The following is a 16,901-nucleotide window of genomic DNA, read 5'->3' on the forward strand; positions in this document are numbered from 1 at the left end:
CAAAGATGAGGGAAACCAGTTCAACCCTAACCCTCTTTGGAAAATTTTGGCCTAAAGCATTACTCTGGAAAAGTCTTTCCTGGCTTACTGGCACCCCAGTTCTCAGTGAACTAGAAAGATGTTTTTCTGACATGATACAATTGTCATGATCAGTACAGTTAAAAGAGTTAAACTCTACAGTGTGAACAGCATAAAATAAATCTACAGAACAAGAGCAGCTATGGTGAAGAGTAATGCTACTTGCTGCAGGTGTAAAGTGACTAGGTATCCTATGTGCAGTGCCTGCTAAAGTCTGAATAATGTGCAGTTTGGTGGCCTGTGGTGGTTTCTGACAGCAGACTATTCTGGCTAGTAATCTTATAGGTTGCTAAGAAAATATTATTCAAAGGAGACTAAAGTAGATACTTATAAATTAACAGGGTTACACGAATAGGTATTGAATTGCTTAGTTCTTTTTCCTTATTCTAGTGTTTCAAATAGTTCAAGATCCACTCACCTGAAGAATGAAGGGTGCTTTTCTTAAAAAAAAAAAAAAAAAAAGGTGTCAAGAAGAACACGTTATTTTCTTTATATGATACAAAGATTTAAATAGTAAGTACAAAACTCTTTAACACTCCAAGGACTACATTTCAGAAAACATTATATTTTCCTTTTAGGGTATTTTAAAGATTTCCAAAGCGCTAAGGGTGTAGAAATGGTTAGTTTTAGTTACTCAGTTGTGTCCGACTCTTTGTGACCCCATGGACTATAGCTCACCAGACTCGTCTATCTATGAAATCTCAAGGCAAGAATACTGGTGTGGGTAGCCTTTCCCTTCTCCAGGGGATCTTTCTGATCCAGGAATAGAACCCAAGTCTCCCAAATTGAGGGCAGTATATGTGGAAGGTGAAGATTTTTCAAGGAACTTCAGTTTTTTGAAAATTCTACTTACAGTGGTTACCGATGTGAGAAGTCGTTTAGGAGTAACAGCCTGGAAAAAAGATAACTTAGTATAGTTCCTAATAAACATTACGATTCAGAACTTACTAAATTTGAGATTCTCCCACACAGAAAATAACTCTTAAATATCAATACATTTTGCCTGAGTCCTTTGTTAAGGTTTGTCCCCATACTGTTACTCCTTTTTCATTAAAGCTAAATAAAATTCTTTTAAATGATGATTTAGAAAAAGAACAAAAGAGCAAAGGCTAGGAAGGACAGAAACTAAGTTGTTTCTATTCCATATGCCTACAGCAATCACATCATTCTTAAGTATTGCTTAGAGGAGTTTGTAAGACAAAAGTTCAGAGGAAAAGCTTAAGAAAAGTTTCAAGAGATTCTCTGATGGCTCAGTCAATAAAGAATTTGCCTGCAATGTGGGAGACTTGGGTTTGATCCCAGGGTTGGGAAGATCCCCTGGAGGAGCACATAGCAACCTACTCTAGTATTCTTGCCCGGAGAATTCTATGGACAGAGGAGCCTGGCGGGCTGCAGTCCATGAAGCTGCAAAGAGTCAGACACAACTGAGCGACTAGGCATAGCACATTATAAAGTTAGTTATCAAGTAGATATAGAGAAAATAGAATTTCTAACCTGAGTGTATCAGTAGTTTATAATTAGGGTTATGGTCACTCACTGTAAGTTTACTCTCAGTATTCGTATCTAATAAATGCAGTAACTAGAAATCTGAGGCATAAAAATGACCCAAGAGCCTGATAATTCTTTAAAAATATACATAATTTTTAACTGACATTATGTCTCATACTTCTGATTATATTTTTACTGGGTTTCTTTCATTCTTACCTTTGACTTGTATGCTTTTTTCTTCTTATCAGGGCCTGAGGGATCTTTCCTTTGTACCTACATACAAATTAAAGCAGAATTTAACTTAAAATCTGATAACTTTAAGAAAAATACACCATTAGTAATTTTAGAAAGCTGTAACTGCTTACCAAGCTGTAAACTTCAATATTTATTTCAAAGTCATTGGACACATCTTGCCTGGAAAAATAAAAATATCAAATTATGCCATTAAAAACGATGCCATAAATACTGTTACAAGACTGAGAGTAAAGGAATTCACTATATTTTAAAACCAAAGACAATAGTTATAAATTATTAAAGAATATAAAAATTGGTAAGAACAGTTAATTTTTTTCCCTATAATACAAGTCAAACATTTTCTCAGTTTTTACAACTCAAGATCTTAAATAATAAAAATAGCTTTTTTTTCTAAATTGGATTTTGACTCTACTTTCAAAATAAATACATAACACTAAATAAAAATGTCTTACACAGAGACTGAACGTTAAGTATATTCATAGATTTAAAGCATATATTTAAAAATTGTGGTCCAGATTGCGTGTGTGTGTGTGTGTGTATAGTAAATATGTTAAAATACTTCAAAATATCAAATACTTGTAGACACACGGAAGAAACATGCTACTCAACGGAAGATCAGAAACATAAGAGTTAAATCAACAAACTGAAAAATGAGATATTTGTCCATATAAAAATAACACACAGATTACATTTCAAAGATTATGAATTCTACCTGTATGCTTAGACTATCTTAATTCTATTAAAAGAAAAACATGTTTCAACCACCAAAAGCCTAATTTACTTACAGAGTAAATGTAGTGGTGAATGTTAGAGCATCACCGTTAAGAGAATTTGAAGCACTTGCTAATGGTGTGGCTGCCATATTTTCAGCTCCTGCTTTTAGTATAATTAAGAAATAGTAATTTGCTGCATCTGTAAGAAATAATTACATTATCTAATAAGCACAAGCAGAATCAGATTTAGCTAATCAGCATTCTGGGAGATCAAATGACTAATGTAATACTGCAACTGATTTATATAAAATTTATTTAAAATTTCCTAAAGTCTACTTTCCAGACACTAAAAGACAAGACATAAGCGGACAGACATATACCTGGAATAACATCATCAAGATACCTTCCTATTATGTAAACTGAAAAAACTTCACTACACATTCCTCAATTTCTGCTGACTTTAAATTTTACCTATTGACCCAAAATTCTTCAGCTAATAGTATATATCTCAAAAGGGTATATATATTCTGGCTTGTTATTTCAAAACTGAAATTAAAACACTATATTTCTGTGAAAGTTACCACCTTGTCCTATTTTTCAGATACTGGTGCCGTAATCTCCTTTATCCACCTTGTTTAAATGTCATTTTAAGTAGAATACATAGCTTAGAAAAGTTTACTCAATCTAGAGGGTTAAACGAAATAAAATTTCAATAGATGTATCTATACTATCGTGCTCTTAACTCCCACAATCAGTAATTCAGGATTCAAAAAACAGGTTTCCATAATGAAGTGAATTTTAAATAGAACAGAGTAAGTAAAATAAGTTATTTTAGATGCCCAATACGTTCTACAAAAAAATGAAGAATGTGAAATGGTCTGTTGTGTCAGAATAACTCACCTTGGTCATTTATGTTCAGTATTATGTTTAACAAGCCCTACTTTCAGTTAGAGCCATTTGTGTTATTCTGTAATCAGTAAGATCATATATGAAATTTGTCCTTGGTTATTTTTAGATACATATTTAAATAAAAGGAAATCAAGGCCTAAGATATACAAGTCTTGCTTCTTTCCGGATGCTCTACTTGTTCCCATTTGCACAATTCCAACCTAGGTGACGTTCATAATTTAACAGATGATCTCAAAGTGACAAAATAAAGATCACCACACCTGGTTTCTGAGCAGTACTGCAGACAAAATCTGCTTTTAGAGGCAAGCGGATTTCTGACAAAGTAATTGATCCTCTGGAAGGGACAAATTCACTTTGGGATATGGGACCAGCCTTATTCTTCCTCTGAGGCCCTTCATTCTTCAATTTATTCAACTCATCAATCAAAAGTGTTCTCTTCTCAGCTGTGTAGAAATATGCAAGTTAATATTTCAAATATTAAAACTGCAAATGTTTCTAAATGAAACCAGTGCAAGAAATGAAATGAAACCACATGCACTCATGTGGCAACTGTACACAACACCAAAGACGTTGGTAAGAAATTACACAAGACCAAATCCGTAACTCTTCCTTCATATAAACAGGTGATAGGTAGTTAGGTAAGACCTTGATCACCCGTCTGTTCACAAAATGCTCAATACTCCAACTTTTGGTCAGTTTTCTTGTACGGTTAATTTCTCCATCCTAACGTGCCCTGTCATCCTTCATCATACATACACACACAACAAAATTCATATACTTGTTTTTAGCTACACATACAGAGATAGTGTGCGTGTATAAATATACTCATATATTCATTATCAGCACACTCTACATTTCTTCAGATGCACTCCAGATTCTTTCACCCTTTCATGTAAACTATGCCTTATTTTACGTGCAAAGTTTTCACAAACCTCATTAAAAAAAAAAAAATTAAAAACAGATCGGCTGAAACAGACTATCAAAAAAAGCCCTTTCTCTAGAATTAGAAATTTCTGACTATACTAGACAAAATGAGCTTTTCCTGGTGTGAAACTGTGTTGGAATTGTTTTGGGTGTATCACACATACTTGCTACTAGAAGAAGTCTTTCTGCCTCAGCTTCTTCCAGTGACCCTTTTCCATGTTCTTCATCAACACAACAGTTAAGAGCCTGGCTAGCCTGATAGATCACTGTCTGCTGCAAATTTATTTCATTATTGAGTTCCTAGTGAAACCAATGAGAGGAGAAAAAAAATTCACATTGAATCACGATTTTTACTTTATTTAAGCTTTATTTATAATTTATCCAATTAGGTAATTTCTAAAATCTCCAGAGAGGAAAGTCAAAATGTTAGTTTCACTGTTCAAGTTTCTAGACTATGCACCAAAAACATTTAACATATCTTTTTCATATGGCTTATCATAGGATATTGACTATAGTTCCCTGTGCTACACAATATATCATATTGAATATAGTTCTCTATGCTATACTACTCAGGGCTTCCCAGGTGATGCCAGTGGTAAAGAACCAGCCTGCCAATGCAGGAGACATAAGAGATGCAGGTTCGATCCCTGGGTCAGGAAGTTCCCCTGGAGGAGGAAATGGCAACCCACTCCAGTATTCTTGCCTAGAGAATCCCAGGGACAGAGCAGTCTGGTGGACTGTGGTCCATGGGGGTCACAAAGAGTTTGGACACAAATGATGCTACTGAGCAAGCATGCATGCTATACAGTAGGACTTGGCTGTTTATCCCTTCTATCTGTAACAGTTTGCATCTGCTAATCAAATTCCCAATCCATTCCTCCCCCTCGGCCCTCCCCCTTGGCAACTACAAGTCTGTTCTTTACATCTTGGAGTCAGTTTCCTCCACAAAGACAGGTTCATTTGTGTATGACAAACATTCTTAAAAGTAAATATTTCAGTAATATCAAACAAGCTTCCAACTTTTCCAGTAAAGAGAACTTTTCTCAGACTGAATTCAGGACTGAGTTCCTGAGGCCCTGCAAGCCAGACACTATCCTAGTCCTGGATACAGAGATGAATAAGACAGGGTCCTTGTCCTAAAGAAGCTCACAGTCTCAAGGTGTTAACATTCCAAATCCCCTTTCCAGTGAAGCACATACCTGCATCTTCTGTTTGATGTTAACCTGACAAGGAAAACCATTCTTTTTTTCTTCCAATTTTGAAGTAACATCTTCCTTCCGAACAATCACTTGCTTTATCGAAGGACGGTCCGTTTCTTTTACTCTTTGGGATCTATATGCATCAATGCTTCAGGAAATAAGTTACACTCTATTAAAAATCCAGCAACACACTAAGCACTACGTTTTGTTGAACTGAGTCTGATATTGCAAAGTATCGGCAGAACACTTCACTAGAATGGAAAATGCCACTGGGTGAAAGAAGGTGACCAAAGCTATTTCAAAGTTTTATGAAGATTAACATTAATAACATTATAATTATAAGTAACAAAACTTCTTATTTTAACCTAAACCATGACGCTTAGTGACTGAATGTCTTCCAAGATATTCTCACCTATAAGGAAGATCATGATCTTCAGAACCAATGCTATCACCAGACTCAGCTCGAGGGACACGGGTTCTTTGGAATTTTCCTGGCTTTGGACTTTCATCACTGATGCTGGTGTCTTTCACTTCCCATCTAGGTGAAGAAACTAAATTCTGCAGGAAGGCACATCAGATATTAGATTTTATGGATGACATTGATTCTAAATGAGAAATCTGAGGAACTGAATGCCTTCTCTATTACTAGAAAATAAATATCCAAAAAGTTGACTGATTTATCATAAAAACAAGACAAACTACGTTCCTAAAAAGTATATGAATAAAAATTCAAAGATAGCTGAAGCCTACACTTGTAACTCTTTTTAAAAAAATATTTCTAATTGAATCAATTTCCAAAAAAGCTGCAGTTACTCAGTTCAGAGTGATAGCTAATAAATGTTAGTTATCTATCTTGTGCTAAATACTGATGTTCTAATACAATTTAATATGCACTTCAACTCCATGATGGAGGTACTGTTTTTAACCTAATTTAACATTTAATTTGGCCACCTCATGCAAAGAGTTGACTCATTGGAAAAGGCTCTGATGCTGGGAGGGACTGGGGGCAGAAGAAGAAGGGGACGACAGAGGATGAAATGGTTGGATGGCATCACTGACTCAATGGACGTGAGTCTGAGTGAACTCCGGCAGTTGGTGATGGACAGGGAGGCCTGGCGTGCTGCAATTCATGGGGTCGCAGAGAGTCAGACATGACTGAGTGACTGAACTGAACTGAACTGAACATTTAATTGCGACAAAAAGGTTAAAATAACCTGACCAGTAAACACCAGTACATGCCAGGATGTGAGCCCAGGTAGCTGGCTTTTTAAGCCATGTTACAGTTTGGATTTCATCTGATGCCAACAGGAAACCAATGAAGAGTTTTAAGATCTCTTCTAAGAGAATTAACATCAAGTTTGCAAAATATCCCTGGCTATAGTGTGCCAAATCCCCAGGTACCAACTAAAACAAAAACAGATCCTAATTCTACTTAGTTTCTTTATGTCCTGGGCCTATTTACGTTTAGTCCTGTCTTACCTCTGGACTTACCACACCAACTGTCTGTGCTAATGGAGCAAGCAAAGACATCGAGGAAATATTCAGTGCATCTTCCTGTTCTTCGCTGCTTTCTGCATCTGCTTGATCCATCTCCTCTTGGATCTTTTCCACATCTAGTCCACCTTCCTCTAGGACATCACTGAAGATGTCATTAATTACTTTTGAACTATTGATATCATCATCATCATCCACGCTCATCTCAATTTCACGTACCACTTCTGAAAAATATTTCAATAGGTGAATACTGTGATTCAGACCTTTAAGAACTGAAGAGATAACAGAGAAGACTTAATATTCATATGCTTACTCAATAAGTAGGGGGAAAAAAAGGCCCTAAGAAAATGTATCTCCTACACAAACAAAACAAAAAGAAACAGAATACTGCTATAATGTTCCAATAACATTTTCTAAGTAATGAAGGTAGGAACGATTAAAAGCTGATTCAGTGCCACAGGTTTGAGATAATTAAGGACTCAGACTGCAAGATAACAGCCAAAAGCTTCAGATTTACAAAATATACTCTTTCAAATAATTCTCTTTCTCTTGCTAAGAACTGTCTTTTCACACTGCAGTCAATAACAGGACAATAATAACCACAAATAAGGGCAGGGTTCACAAATAAACTTCAAGGGCACTGATTTCTTCCAACTGTACATGCAGAGTGTGGAAGAGTAGCACATTTCCTTTCCCTATGAAAATAAGTGACAGCCTTAATCACATTTTCACAGGGCATGGGACCTAAAGATAACTGTTAACAGTACCATATTTTGCAAAAGCAAGAATATTTCCTATTTTTTTTAAAAAAAGGGGCATTATAAAATCAAAGACATTTTGAAATATAAAACACTACATATTTGAATATGAGAATACTAATTCTCCTAGCATATCCAGAGTTAATAAGAAACAAAGAATGAAAACCAACCAATCTGCTGTTCAACCTTTGGTTCTGATGTCACTTTTAAGGATTTGTCCTCTTCTAAAAACAGTGTTATTTTCAAAGGGCTAGACTTCGTCATTTCACGTTCAGTAAAATCTAAAAAAATAGGAAAAACAATTTGAATATATATAAAAACTTAGAATTGTTCAGTAAAAGACTCTTAATGCAATTCCTATCAGACTCCCAACAGCGCTTTTTGGAGAAATAGAAAATCTGTCCTAATTTTCGTATGGAACTTCAAGAACCTCTGAATATCTAAAATAATTTTAAAAGAGAACAAAGTTAAAAGACTGACATTTCCTCATTTCAAAATATATTATAAAGCTATAATAATCAATACAGTATGGTACCAACATAAAGATAGACATATAGACAAATGGAAAAGAATAGAGAGCCCAAAAAGAAAATTTCAAATATATGGTCAAAGCTGCCATGATAATTCAATGAAGAAAGGACAAATGTTAGAAAAATTGGATAGCTACATGCAAGGAATTAAGTTAGACTTTTATCTGATGCCATACACAAAAGTCAACTCAAAACAGATTAAAGAACTAATAAGACTCAAAACTACAAAACTCCCAGAAGAAAACAGAGGGAAAGCTTTATGACACTGGATTTGGTTATTTCCTGTGTATAACACAAAAAGCACAGACAACAGAACCAAAAATAGATAAATGGGACTACAACAAACTGAAAAACTTTTGTGGCAAGCAGGGCACAGTAGGGGTAGGGATAAAGAGGTACAAACAACTATGTATAAAATAAATAAGTTACAAGGATATATTGTCCAACATATGGAACAATATTTTATAATAACTAAAATGGACTATAATCTATAAATACGTTTAATCATTGTACACCTGAAACTAAGATAATATTGTAAATCAGTTAGTTCAGTTCAGTTCAGTCGCTCAGTCGTGTCCAACTCTTTGCGACCCTATGAATCACAGCACGCCAGGCCTCCCTGTCCCTCACCAACTCCCGGAGTTCACTCAAACTCATGTCCATCGAGTCAGTGATGCCATCCAGCCATCTCATCCTCTCTCGCCCCCTTCTCCTCCTGCCCCCAATCCCTCCCAGCATCAGAGTCTTTTCCAATGAGTCAACTCTTCGCATGAGGTGGCCAAAGTACTGGAGTTTCAGCTTCAGCATCAGTCCTTCCAATGAACACCCAGGACTGATCTCCTTTAGAATGGACTGGTTGGAACTCCTTGCAGCCCAAGGGACTCTCAAGAGTCTTCTCCAACACCACAGTTCAAACGCATCAATTCTTCGGTGCTCAGCTTTCTTCACAGTCCAACTCTCACATCCATACATGACTACTGGAAAAACCACAGCCTTGACTAGACGGACCTTTGTTGGCAAAGTAATGTCTCTGCTTTTTAATATGCTATCTAGGTTGGTCATAACTTTCCTTCCAAGGAGTAAGCGTCTTTTAATTTCATGGCTGCAGTCACCAGCTGCAGTGATTTTGGAGCCCAAAAAAATAAACTCTGACACTGTTTCCACTGTTTTTCCATCTATTTCCCATGAAGTGATGGAACCAGATCCCATGATCTTAGTTTTCTGAATGTTGAGTTTTAAGCCAACTTTTTCACTCTCCTCTTTCACTTTCAACAAGAGGCTTTTTAGTTCCTCTTCACTTTCTGCCATAAGGGTGGTATCATCTGCATATCTGAGGTTACTGATATCTCTCCCAGCAATCTTGATTCCAGCTTTTGTTTCTTCCAGTCCAGCGTTTCTCATGATGTACTCTGCATAGAAGTTAAATAAGCAGGGTGACAATATACAGCCTTGACGGACTCCTTTTCCTATTTGGAACCAGTCTGTTGTTCCATGTCCAGTTCTAACTGTTGCTTCCTGACCTGCATATAGGTTTCTCAAGAGGCAGGTCAGGTGCTCTGGTATTCCCATCTCTTTCAGAATTGTCCACAGTTTATTGTAATCCACACAGTCAAAGGCTTTGGCATAGTCAATAAAGCAGAAATAGATGTTTTTCTGGAACTCTCTTGCTTTTTCGATGATCCAGCAGATGTTGGCAATTTGATCTCTGGTTCCTCTGCCTTTTCTAAAACCAGCTTGAACATCTGGAAGTTCATGGTTCATGTATTGCTAAAGCCTGGCTTGGAGAATTTTGAGCCTTACACTTTACTAGCATGTGAGATGAGTGCAAGTGTGCGGTAGTTTGAGTATTCTTCAGCATTGCCTTTCTTTGGGATTGGAATGAAAACTGACCTTTTCCAGTCCTGTGGCCACTGCTGAGGTTTCCAAACTTCCTGGCATATTGAGTTCAGCACTTTCACAACTATGCATCAATTAAAAAATGTTTGTATATCAAAGAACACAGTCAACAGAGTGAAAAACCAACCTACTGGATTCAAGAAAATATCTTCAAATCATACATCTAAGAAGTTAGTATTAAGAATATAAAAAGGACTCCTACAACTCAATAACAAAGAAAATCAACCTGATTAAAAAAATAGGCAAAGGATATGAACAGACATTTCTCCAAATATGATATATGAACGGGCAACAAGCATATGAAAAGATGCTAACATCACCAATCATAGGACAAAGGTAAATCAAAATCACAATGAGCTAACAACTCATACCTATTAGGATGGCTACTATCAAGAACAGAAAAAAAATATCAAGTGTTGACGAGAGTGAGGAGAAATTGGAACCGTCATGCACTGTTGACAACACTGTGTGATCAGTATGTAATAATGTAAACAATATGGAAACCAGAATAATAGTTCCTCAAAAATATTAAAAATAGAACTACTATATGATCAAGCAATTCCACTTCTGGGTATATAGCCAAAAGAATTAAAAGCAGGGTCTCAAAGAGATATTTGCACACCCATGTTCATAACACCACTACCCACAATACCTAAGAAGTGGAAACAATCCACATATCCATCAATGGATAATAGATAAACAAAATATGGTATATACACACAAGAAAATATTATTCAGCCTTAAAAAGGAAAGTAATCATGTCACACACTTGACATATGACATGTCAACATGGATGAACCCTGGGACATTATGTTAAATTAAATATGCTAGTCACAAAAATACAGATACCATATGACTGCACTTATATGAGCTGTCTAAGGTAGTCAAATTGACAGATACAGAAGGTAGAATGCTGGTGATCAAGGGCTGAAGAGGGGGAAAGGAGAGTTGTTGTTTAATGGATATAGTTTTCATTTTGCCTGATGAAAGTTCCTCAACAATGTGAATGTACTACTGAACTGCATACTTAAAAACTGTTAAGATGGTGAATTTTAGTAATATGTTTTTCACAATTTCAAAAAAATTAATTGTCTATGATATATTAAATGCCACTACATACAAAGCTACCTTATCTTCTTTAAACAGCTACATAATACTCAATTTCATGGATTTAGCACAATTTATTTACAGTCTTCTACTGATGGGCATTTAAGTTATTTAAATCTTACCACTATTACAAATGATGCAGTGATTAATAAATTTGTACATACATCCATTGCACACTAGTTCTAAGAATTCAACTTACAGAAACACTTGCGAAGAAGTTGAATTAAGGAGTACACACACTTTACAATTCAACAGATATTACTGAGTTTTTCTCCAAAAAATATTTATAGTAAATTTATACTCTCATTAAGAGTATGAGTTCTCACTCTGGAGAGAAAACTAAGGAAGAAGCATATAGCATGGCTAGAAACAAAAAAATTAATTTGTCTTTTTATACTAGAACGGCATTTCTGCTGTTTCCAAAATTATGGTAGACTGAAATCGACATTTTAAGTGAAAAAGAAATAGAAAATGCTTACCTGAAGTTTCTCTACTAGAAGGGTTTGCTGGTGTCTGATTTTCTGTCACCTTTTCTGTTACTGTAAGTGATGGGGTACTTGGACCCACTTGTTTTTTGAGGGGAGTGCTCTGACAGTGAATTTCCTGCAAAAAGCAAATGTTAAATTTTATTTCTCAAAACTATAAATCTTGTCTTTTTACGTTATTAAATGAAACAAATAAGAGTCATTGTTAGAAATAAACTTCCTCAGAACAAAACAGAAAATGAATGTTGAAAAGGTCCAGCCATGTTTAGAACACTAGTTCATATTCCTGATAATTCACAGTACATAAAATCTGGTCCCCTTTTTAGAGACCACTAGGCAAGAGAGAATGAAAATTCACATCAAAGTTCAGCTTTAGATAAACCAATTCAAATAAGAGGAAATAAGGCAAGTAAGAGGAAAAAATAATTAAGTCTCCTCAAGAAGAACAAAAAAATACAAGCTAAAACTATACGCCACTTCCATATCCCTTTTCAGCCACCGTATCTTTGCTCCCTGCCCTTTAGAGCCAAACTTCTGGGACTGCCTACACTAATGGACTCTACTCTTCACCCACTACCTGCCTCCTGCCCTCACCACTTCACCAAAAGGTTCTGCCAAGTCACAATAAGCTCCTTACTGTGATCTCGGTTCAGTCCACATTTACAACAAACATGTGACAATACTGACCACTCCTTCCTTCTGAAAGTCTCCTTCTTCCCTGGACTTTAGTTACATCACACTCAACTGCTTTCTCCTCCCATCACTTAGGCTGCTTTTTCTATGGGTACCACAGATGAATTCTGAAGTGGGAAGACCCTTGAACTCTCCCAATACTGTGTTCAGAATTTTCTTTACATGCATATGTACAACTCTCTAGGGAAGGATTCCACAGGTTTATCAGGAATCATTTAACACACCTAGAGAAAGAGAAGGAAAATCATGAGACTGTAACATACTGGCAACCAAGTGAAGAAGGTGCTTCAGACAAAAGGGAGTGATTCACAAAATCAACCGCTGCTAACAGGTCAAGTTAAACACTAGAAAAGTGATTCTGAAGATCACTGGTGAATCTGCTAAAGGTAGTGGCGAGAGCATGAGCGGAGAAATCAAGAGAGAAGGAAGAGAAAAGCTGCAAGAAACAAGTAGAGACACTCCTTTGGAAGAGTCTGGATGAAAAGGAGGCAAAGAAAGGGAGGGGAATAGGAGATTAAATGAGTTGCTTTTGTTATGATCATGGCATCTGGCCCCACCACTTCATGGGAAATTTAAATGCAGAAGAAAGGGAAATAGTGGCAGATTTTATTTCCGTGGGCTCTAAAATCACTGTGGATGGTGACTGCAGCCATGAAATTAAAAGACGTTTGCTCCTTGGAAGAAAAACTATGACAAACCTAGACAGCATATTAAAAAGCAGAGACATTACTTTGCCAACAAAGGTCCGTCTAGTCAAAGCAATGGTTTTTCCAGCTTACTCCTTGAAGAAAAACTATGACAAACCTAGACAGCATATTAAAAAGCAGAGACATATCTTTGCCAACAAAGGTCCATATAGTCAAAGCGATGGTTTTTCCAGTAGCCATGTACAGATGTGAGAGCTGGACGATAAAGAAGGCTGAGCGCCAAAGAACCGATGCTTTCGAACTATGGTGCTGTAATAAGACTCTCGAGAGTCCCTTGGATAGAAAGGAGATTAAACCAATCAACTCTGAATATTCTTTAGGACTGATGCTGAAGCTCCAATACTATGGCCACCTGATGCAAAGAGCCGATTCATTGGAAAAGACCCTGATGCTGGGAAAGACTGAGCACAGGAGAAGGGGGCAACAGAGGATGAGATGATTGGATCACATCACCGACTCAATGGACGACCAAACAACAAATGCTAGTGGGAAGGATTAGCCCATTCATTTCTTCCTCCTAAAGGAAATCATCAGTCCTGAATATTCATTGGAAGGACTGATGCTGAAGCTGAAACTTTGGCCACCTGATGTGAAGAACTGACTCATTTGAAAAGACCCTGATGCTGGGAAAGATTGAAGGCAGGAGGAGAAGGGGACAACAGAGCATGAGATGGTTGGATGGCATCACCGACTCAATGGACATGAGTTTGAGTAAGCTCCAGGAGTTGCTGATGGACAGGGAAGCCTTGTGTACTGAAATCCATGGGGTCGCAGAGTCGGGCATGACTGAGTAACTCCACTGAACTGATCTTCTTCCAAAGACAAATTTACCGAGTTCCTACTATGAGCCAAGCCCTAAGAACATAGATAGAAAAGAATGAGGCTCTCATACAGTGCTGGAAAGCAAAGTTAAAACACTTATAGGAACATAAATATTCTGGTGAGGTAAAAACAGGATGACATGGACCCAAACAAGGAGGGAAGGGAACTGGGAAAAGGACCAAGTAAAAATTTCCAAAGGTAATTAAAGTTTGACCTACTCTTAATGAAGCAGCTCATCACAGAGATACTTCACCCAGAGAGACTAGCAAAGCAAAGACAAACAGATCTGAAAACATGGGTACATTCAAGAAACTGCAAATAGCCTGCATGACAGGACTGAAGCACACGTGCAGAGAAGCAGTGAAGAGAAGTCAGATTTCTGAATGATTCTAGATATCCAATCAAGCACTTTAGACATTTTTCTGGTGATGGCTATGGGAAGCTCTCCAGGATTTTAAGCACAGGAATACATGCTTATCTGCCTCTTGGAAATATTTTTCTGGCAGCAGTGGGTTAGCAGTGGACTGGAGAGTAGCCAGACTAAAAGCAAGGTGCTCATGCAAGGGTATAGTAATGAGTAAGGCAATGGCAGGGGAAAATACAGAGGACAAGACAGCTTGGCAACATATTTATAAAACGTATCACTGGATGTCCGTGTATTTATGCATAATATGTGCTTGAGGCCAGTGGGAAGAAAGACACTAACAAAAGGAAGAGGCCAAGGAAGAACTACCAGATTGTTTTGGATGAGGAAGTATACAGTAAAGCCCTAAGTGAAGACAGAGACTACCTGGGGAAGATACTCCAGCAAAGAAAGCTCCTCCAGTCAACCAAAGCTCGACTAGAGTTCAGGAGAGAGGTGAGGGCTGCACAGCCAAGCATTATCAGCATTTCTGTGATTGGCTGAAGCTAGATGTAAGGATGGGAAAGAGATGTTCCAGGACAAGCGAGACAAAAAAAAAAAAAAGAGAGATCAGAACCTTGGGAAGTATGATTTGTTAAGCAAGGGAACTGGTAAAAAATAAAATCAAATAGATCCTTCTCAAAGAATATGGTAAAATGTATTATTCTATTTCTACTGGTACCCATGTTAAATGTAATTCTATTATTTTTAGCTTAAAAATGTAACCTAACACAGGGAAATTAAGATGTACAACTTCCAGTTACAAAATAAATGGGTCACAGGGATGAAATGTACAGCACGGGGAATACAATCAATAATAAAGTAATAACTTTGTATGGTGACAAAGATTAACAGACTTATCATAATGACCATTTTGTAATCTATAAAAATAACAAGTCACTATATTGTGTGGGAACTAGCATAGTACTGTAGGTCAATTATACGTCAAAAACCAAACAAATTCATAGGAAAAAAGATCAGCTTTGTGGTTACCAGAGGAGGTGGGAGGGAGATGTGGAATTAGATGAAGGTAGTCAAAAGGTACAAACTTCCAGTTATAAGACAAATGAGTACTAGAGATATAATGTACAACATGATTAACATAATTAACACTGCTGTTAAATTAAATATGAAAGAGTAAATCCTAAGAGTTCATATCACAAGGAAAATATGTTTTATTCTCCTTCTTTAATTTTCTATCTATGAGATGACGGAGATTCACTAAATTTATTGGGGTCATCATTTCATAATGTAAGTCATTATGCTATATATCTTAAACTTATACAGTGCTGTATGTCAACCATATTTATTGTAACTAATATATATGCATATTTATCTCCTAACATAGCATTTTTGTACACAATAGGCATCTAGATGAAATAGAAGAGAGTTTAACACAGTAGGAATTTTGTTGAAGGCTTATCCATGAAATTATACTATGAGAAGTAGTATGGGTAAGAGGCTTCCCAGGTGGCACTGATGGTAAAGAACCTGCCTGCCAATGCAGGAGACATAAGAGACGTAGGTTCAATCCCTGGGTCAGGAAAATCCCCTGGAGGAGGGCATGGCAACCCACTCCAATATTCTTGCCTGGAGAATCCCATGGACAGAGGAGCCTGGTGGGCTACGGTCCACAGGGTCACAAAGAGTTGGATACGACTGAAGCAACTTAGCATGTAGAACAACATGAGTAAAAAGAAATCTGGGAGGCATTTGTTGACTAAAAGGATTACAGATAGTATAAATGTATGATATTTGAGGAGAGATATATAATCATTACTGATAAAAGTAGATTCCAAGAAACATTTGAAAATCAACATCTAAATAGAAGGTCAAAAGGAATCTGAAATCAGTTGAAGATGAGAATACTTTTTAAATTTGATTTTAAGTAGGTCATCATAAACACGGTTAGAAGTTCCATTAAATGGCAAAATATCACAAGAGAAAAGCCAAGTTGGTATGAACATTTAAAGAGTTTATGAATGGAAAATGGCATAGTCAATCAGAACAAGAAAGTGTATAGAGAACTGTTTTGCAATACAGAACTACAAGTTAAATCCCAGTTCTTGTTTATGTTACCTGTTTGGTTTCTAGTTGTTTGCTTTTTGAGTTTTCGCCTTTTTCTGCACTCCATAAACTGCCCTTGTCAAATCGGCTACGAAGACATGCTAGTTCTTTCTGACGTTCCTAAAACCATCAAAATCTCTATTTTACACGAGAGTCAAAAGTATGTTTAACAATATCCCAATACTACTAACTTTGCTTCTTTTCATTTTTAAGATTAAAAAATTCAAAATATACATGGAATATAAGACAACAACACTTTTAATTTGAAATAAGTGATACAGAGAATCAAGATGCTATTCATCTCAGTCAAAAAGACTGGCGTCAGAATTTGACGTCTAGGTCCTATGCTGAGGCTATGTAATGAATAACGTTA

General features: G+C 36.6%; 1 protein-coding gene across 1 annotated transcript in view; it reads right to left on the minus strand.

The window, feature by feature from the left end:
* The window catches only part of ANLN (anillin, actin binding protein), a 53,859-nt gene that overhangs the window by 19,227 nt on the left and 17,731 nt on the right, over positions 1-16,901 (minus strand). The window contains exons 7-19 of the mRNA XM_052638888.1: positions 16,541-16,648; positions 11,831-11,954; positions 7,989-8,099; positions 7,046-7,284; positions 5,979-6,124; positions 5,567-5,714; positions 4,532-4,667; positions 3,704-3,886; positions 2,607-2,733; positions 1,932-1,980; positions 1,783-1,839; positions 932-970; positions 497-518 (exon numbers count right to left, since the gene is read on the minus strand). Of these exons, the coding sequence (XP_052494848.1) occupies positions 497-518; positions 932-970; positions 1,783-1,839; positions 1,932-1,980; positions 2,607-2,733; positions 3,704-3,886; positions 4,532-4,667; positions 5,567-5,714; positions 5,979-6,124; positions 7,046-7,284; positions 7,989-8,099; positions 11,831-11,954; positions 16,541-16,648 (1,489 nt within the window). The remainder of the gene's footprint in view (positions 1-496; positions 519-931; positions 971-1,782; positions 1,840-1,931; positions 1,981-2,606; positions 2,734-3,703; positions 3,887-4,531; positions 4,668-5,566; positions 5,715-5,978; positions 6,125-7,045; positions 7,285-7,988; positions 8,100-11,830; positions 11,955-16,540; positions 16,649-16,901) is intronic.

The sequence above is a fragment of the Budorcas taxicolor genome, chromosome 4, assembly GCF_023091745.1.
Source record: "Budorcas taxicolor isolate Tak-1 chromosome 4, Takin1.1, whole genome shotgun sequence".
NCBI classification, from domain to species: Eukaryota; Metazoa; Chordata; class Mammalia; order Artiodactyla; family Bovidae; genus Budorcas; species Budorcas taxicolor.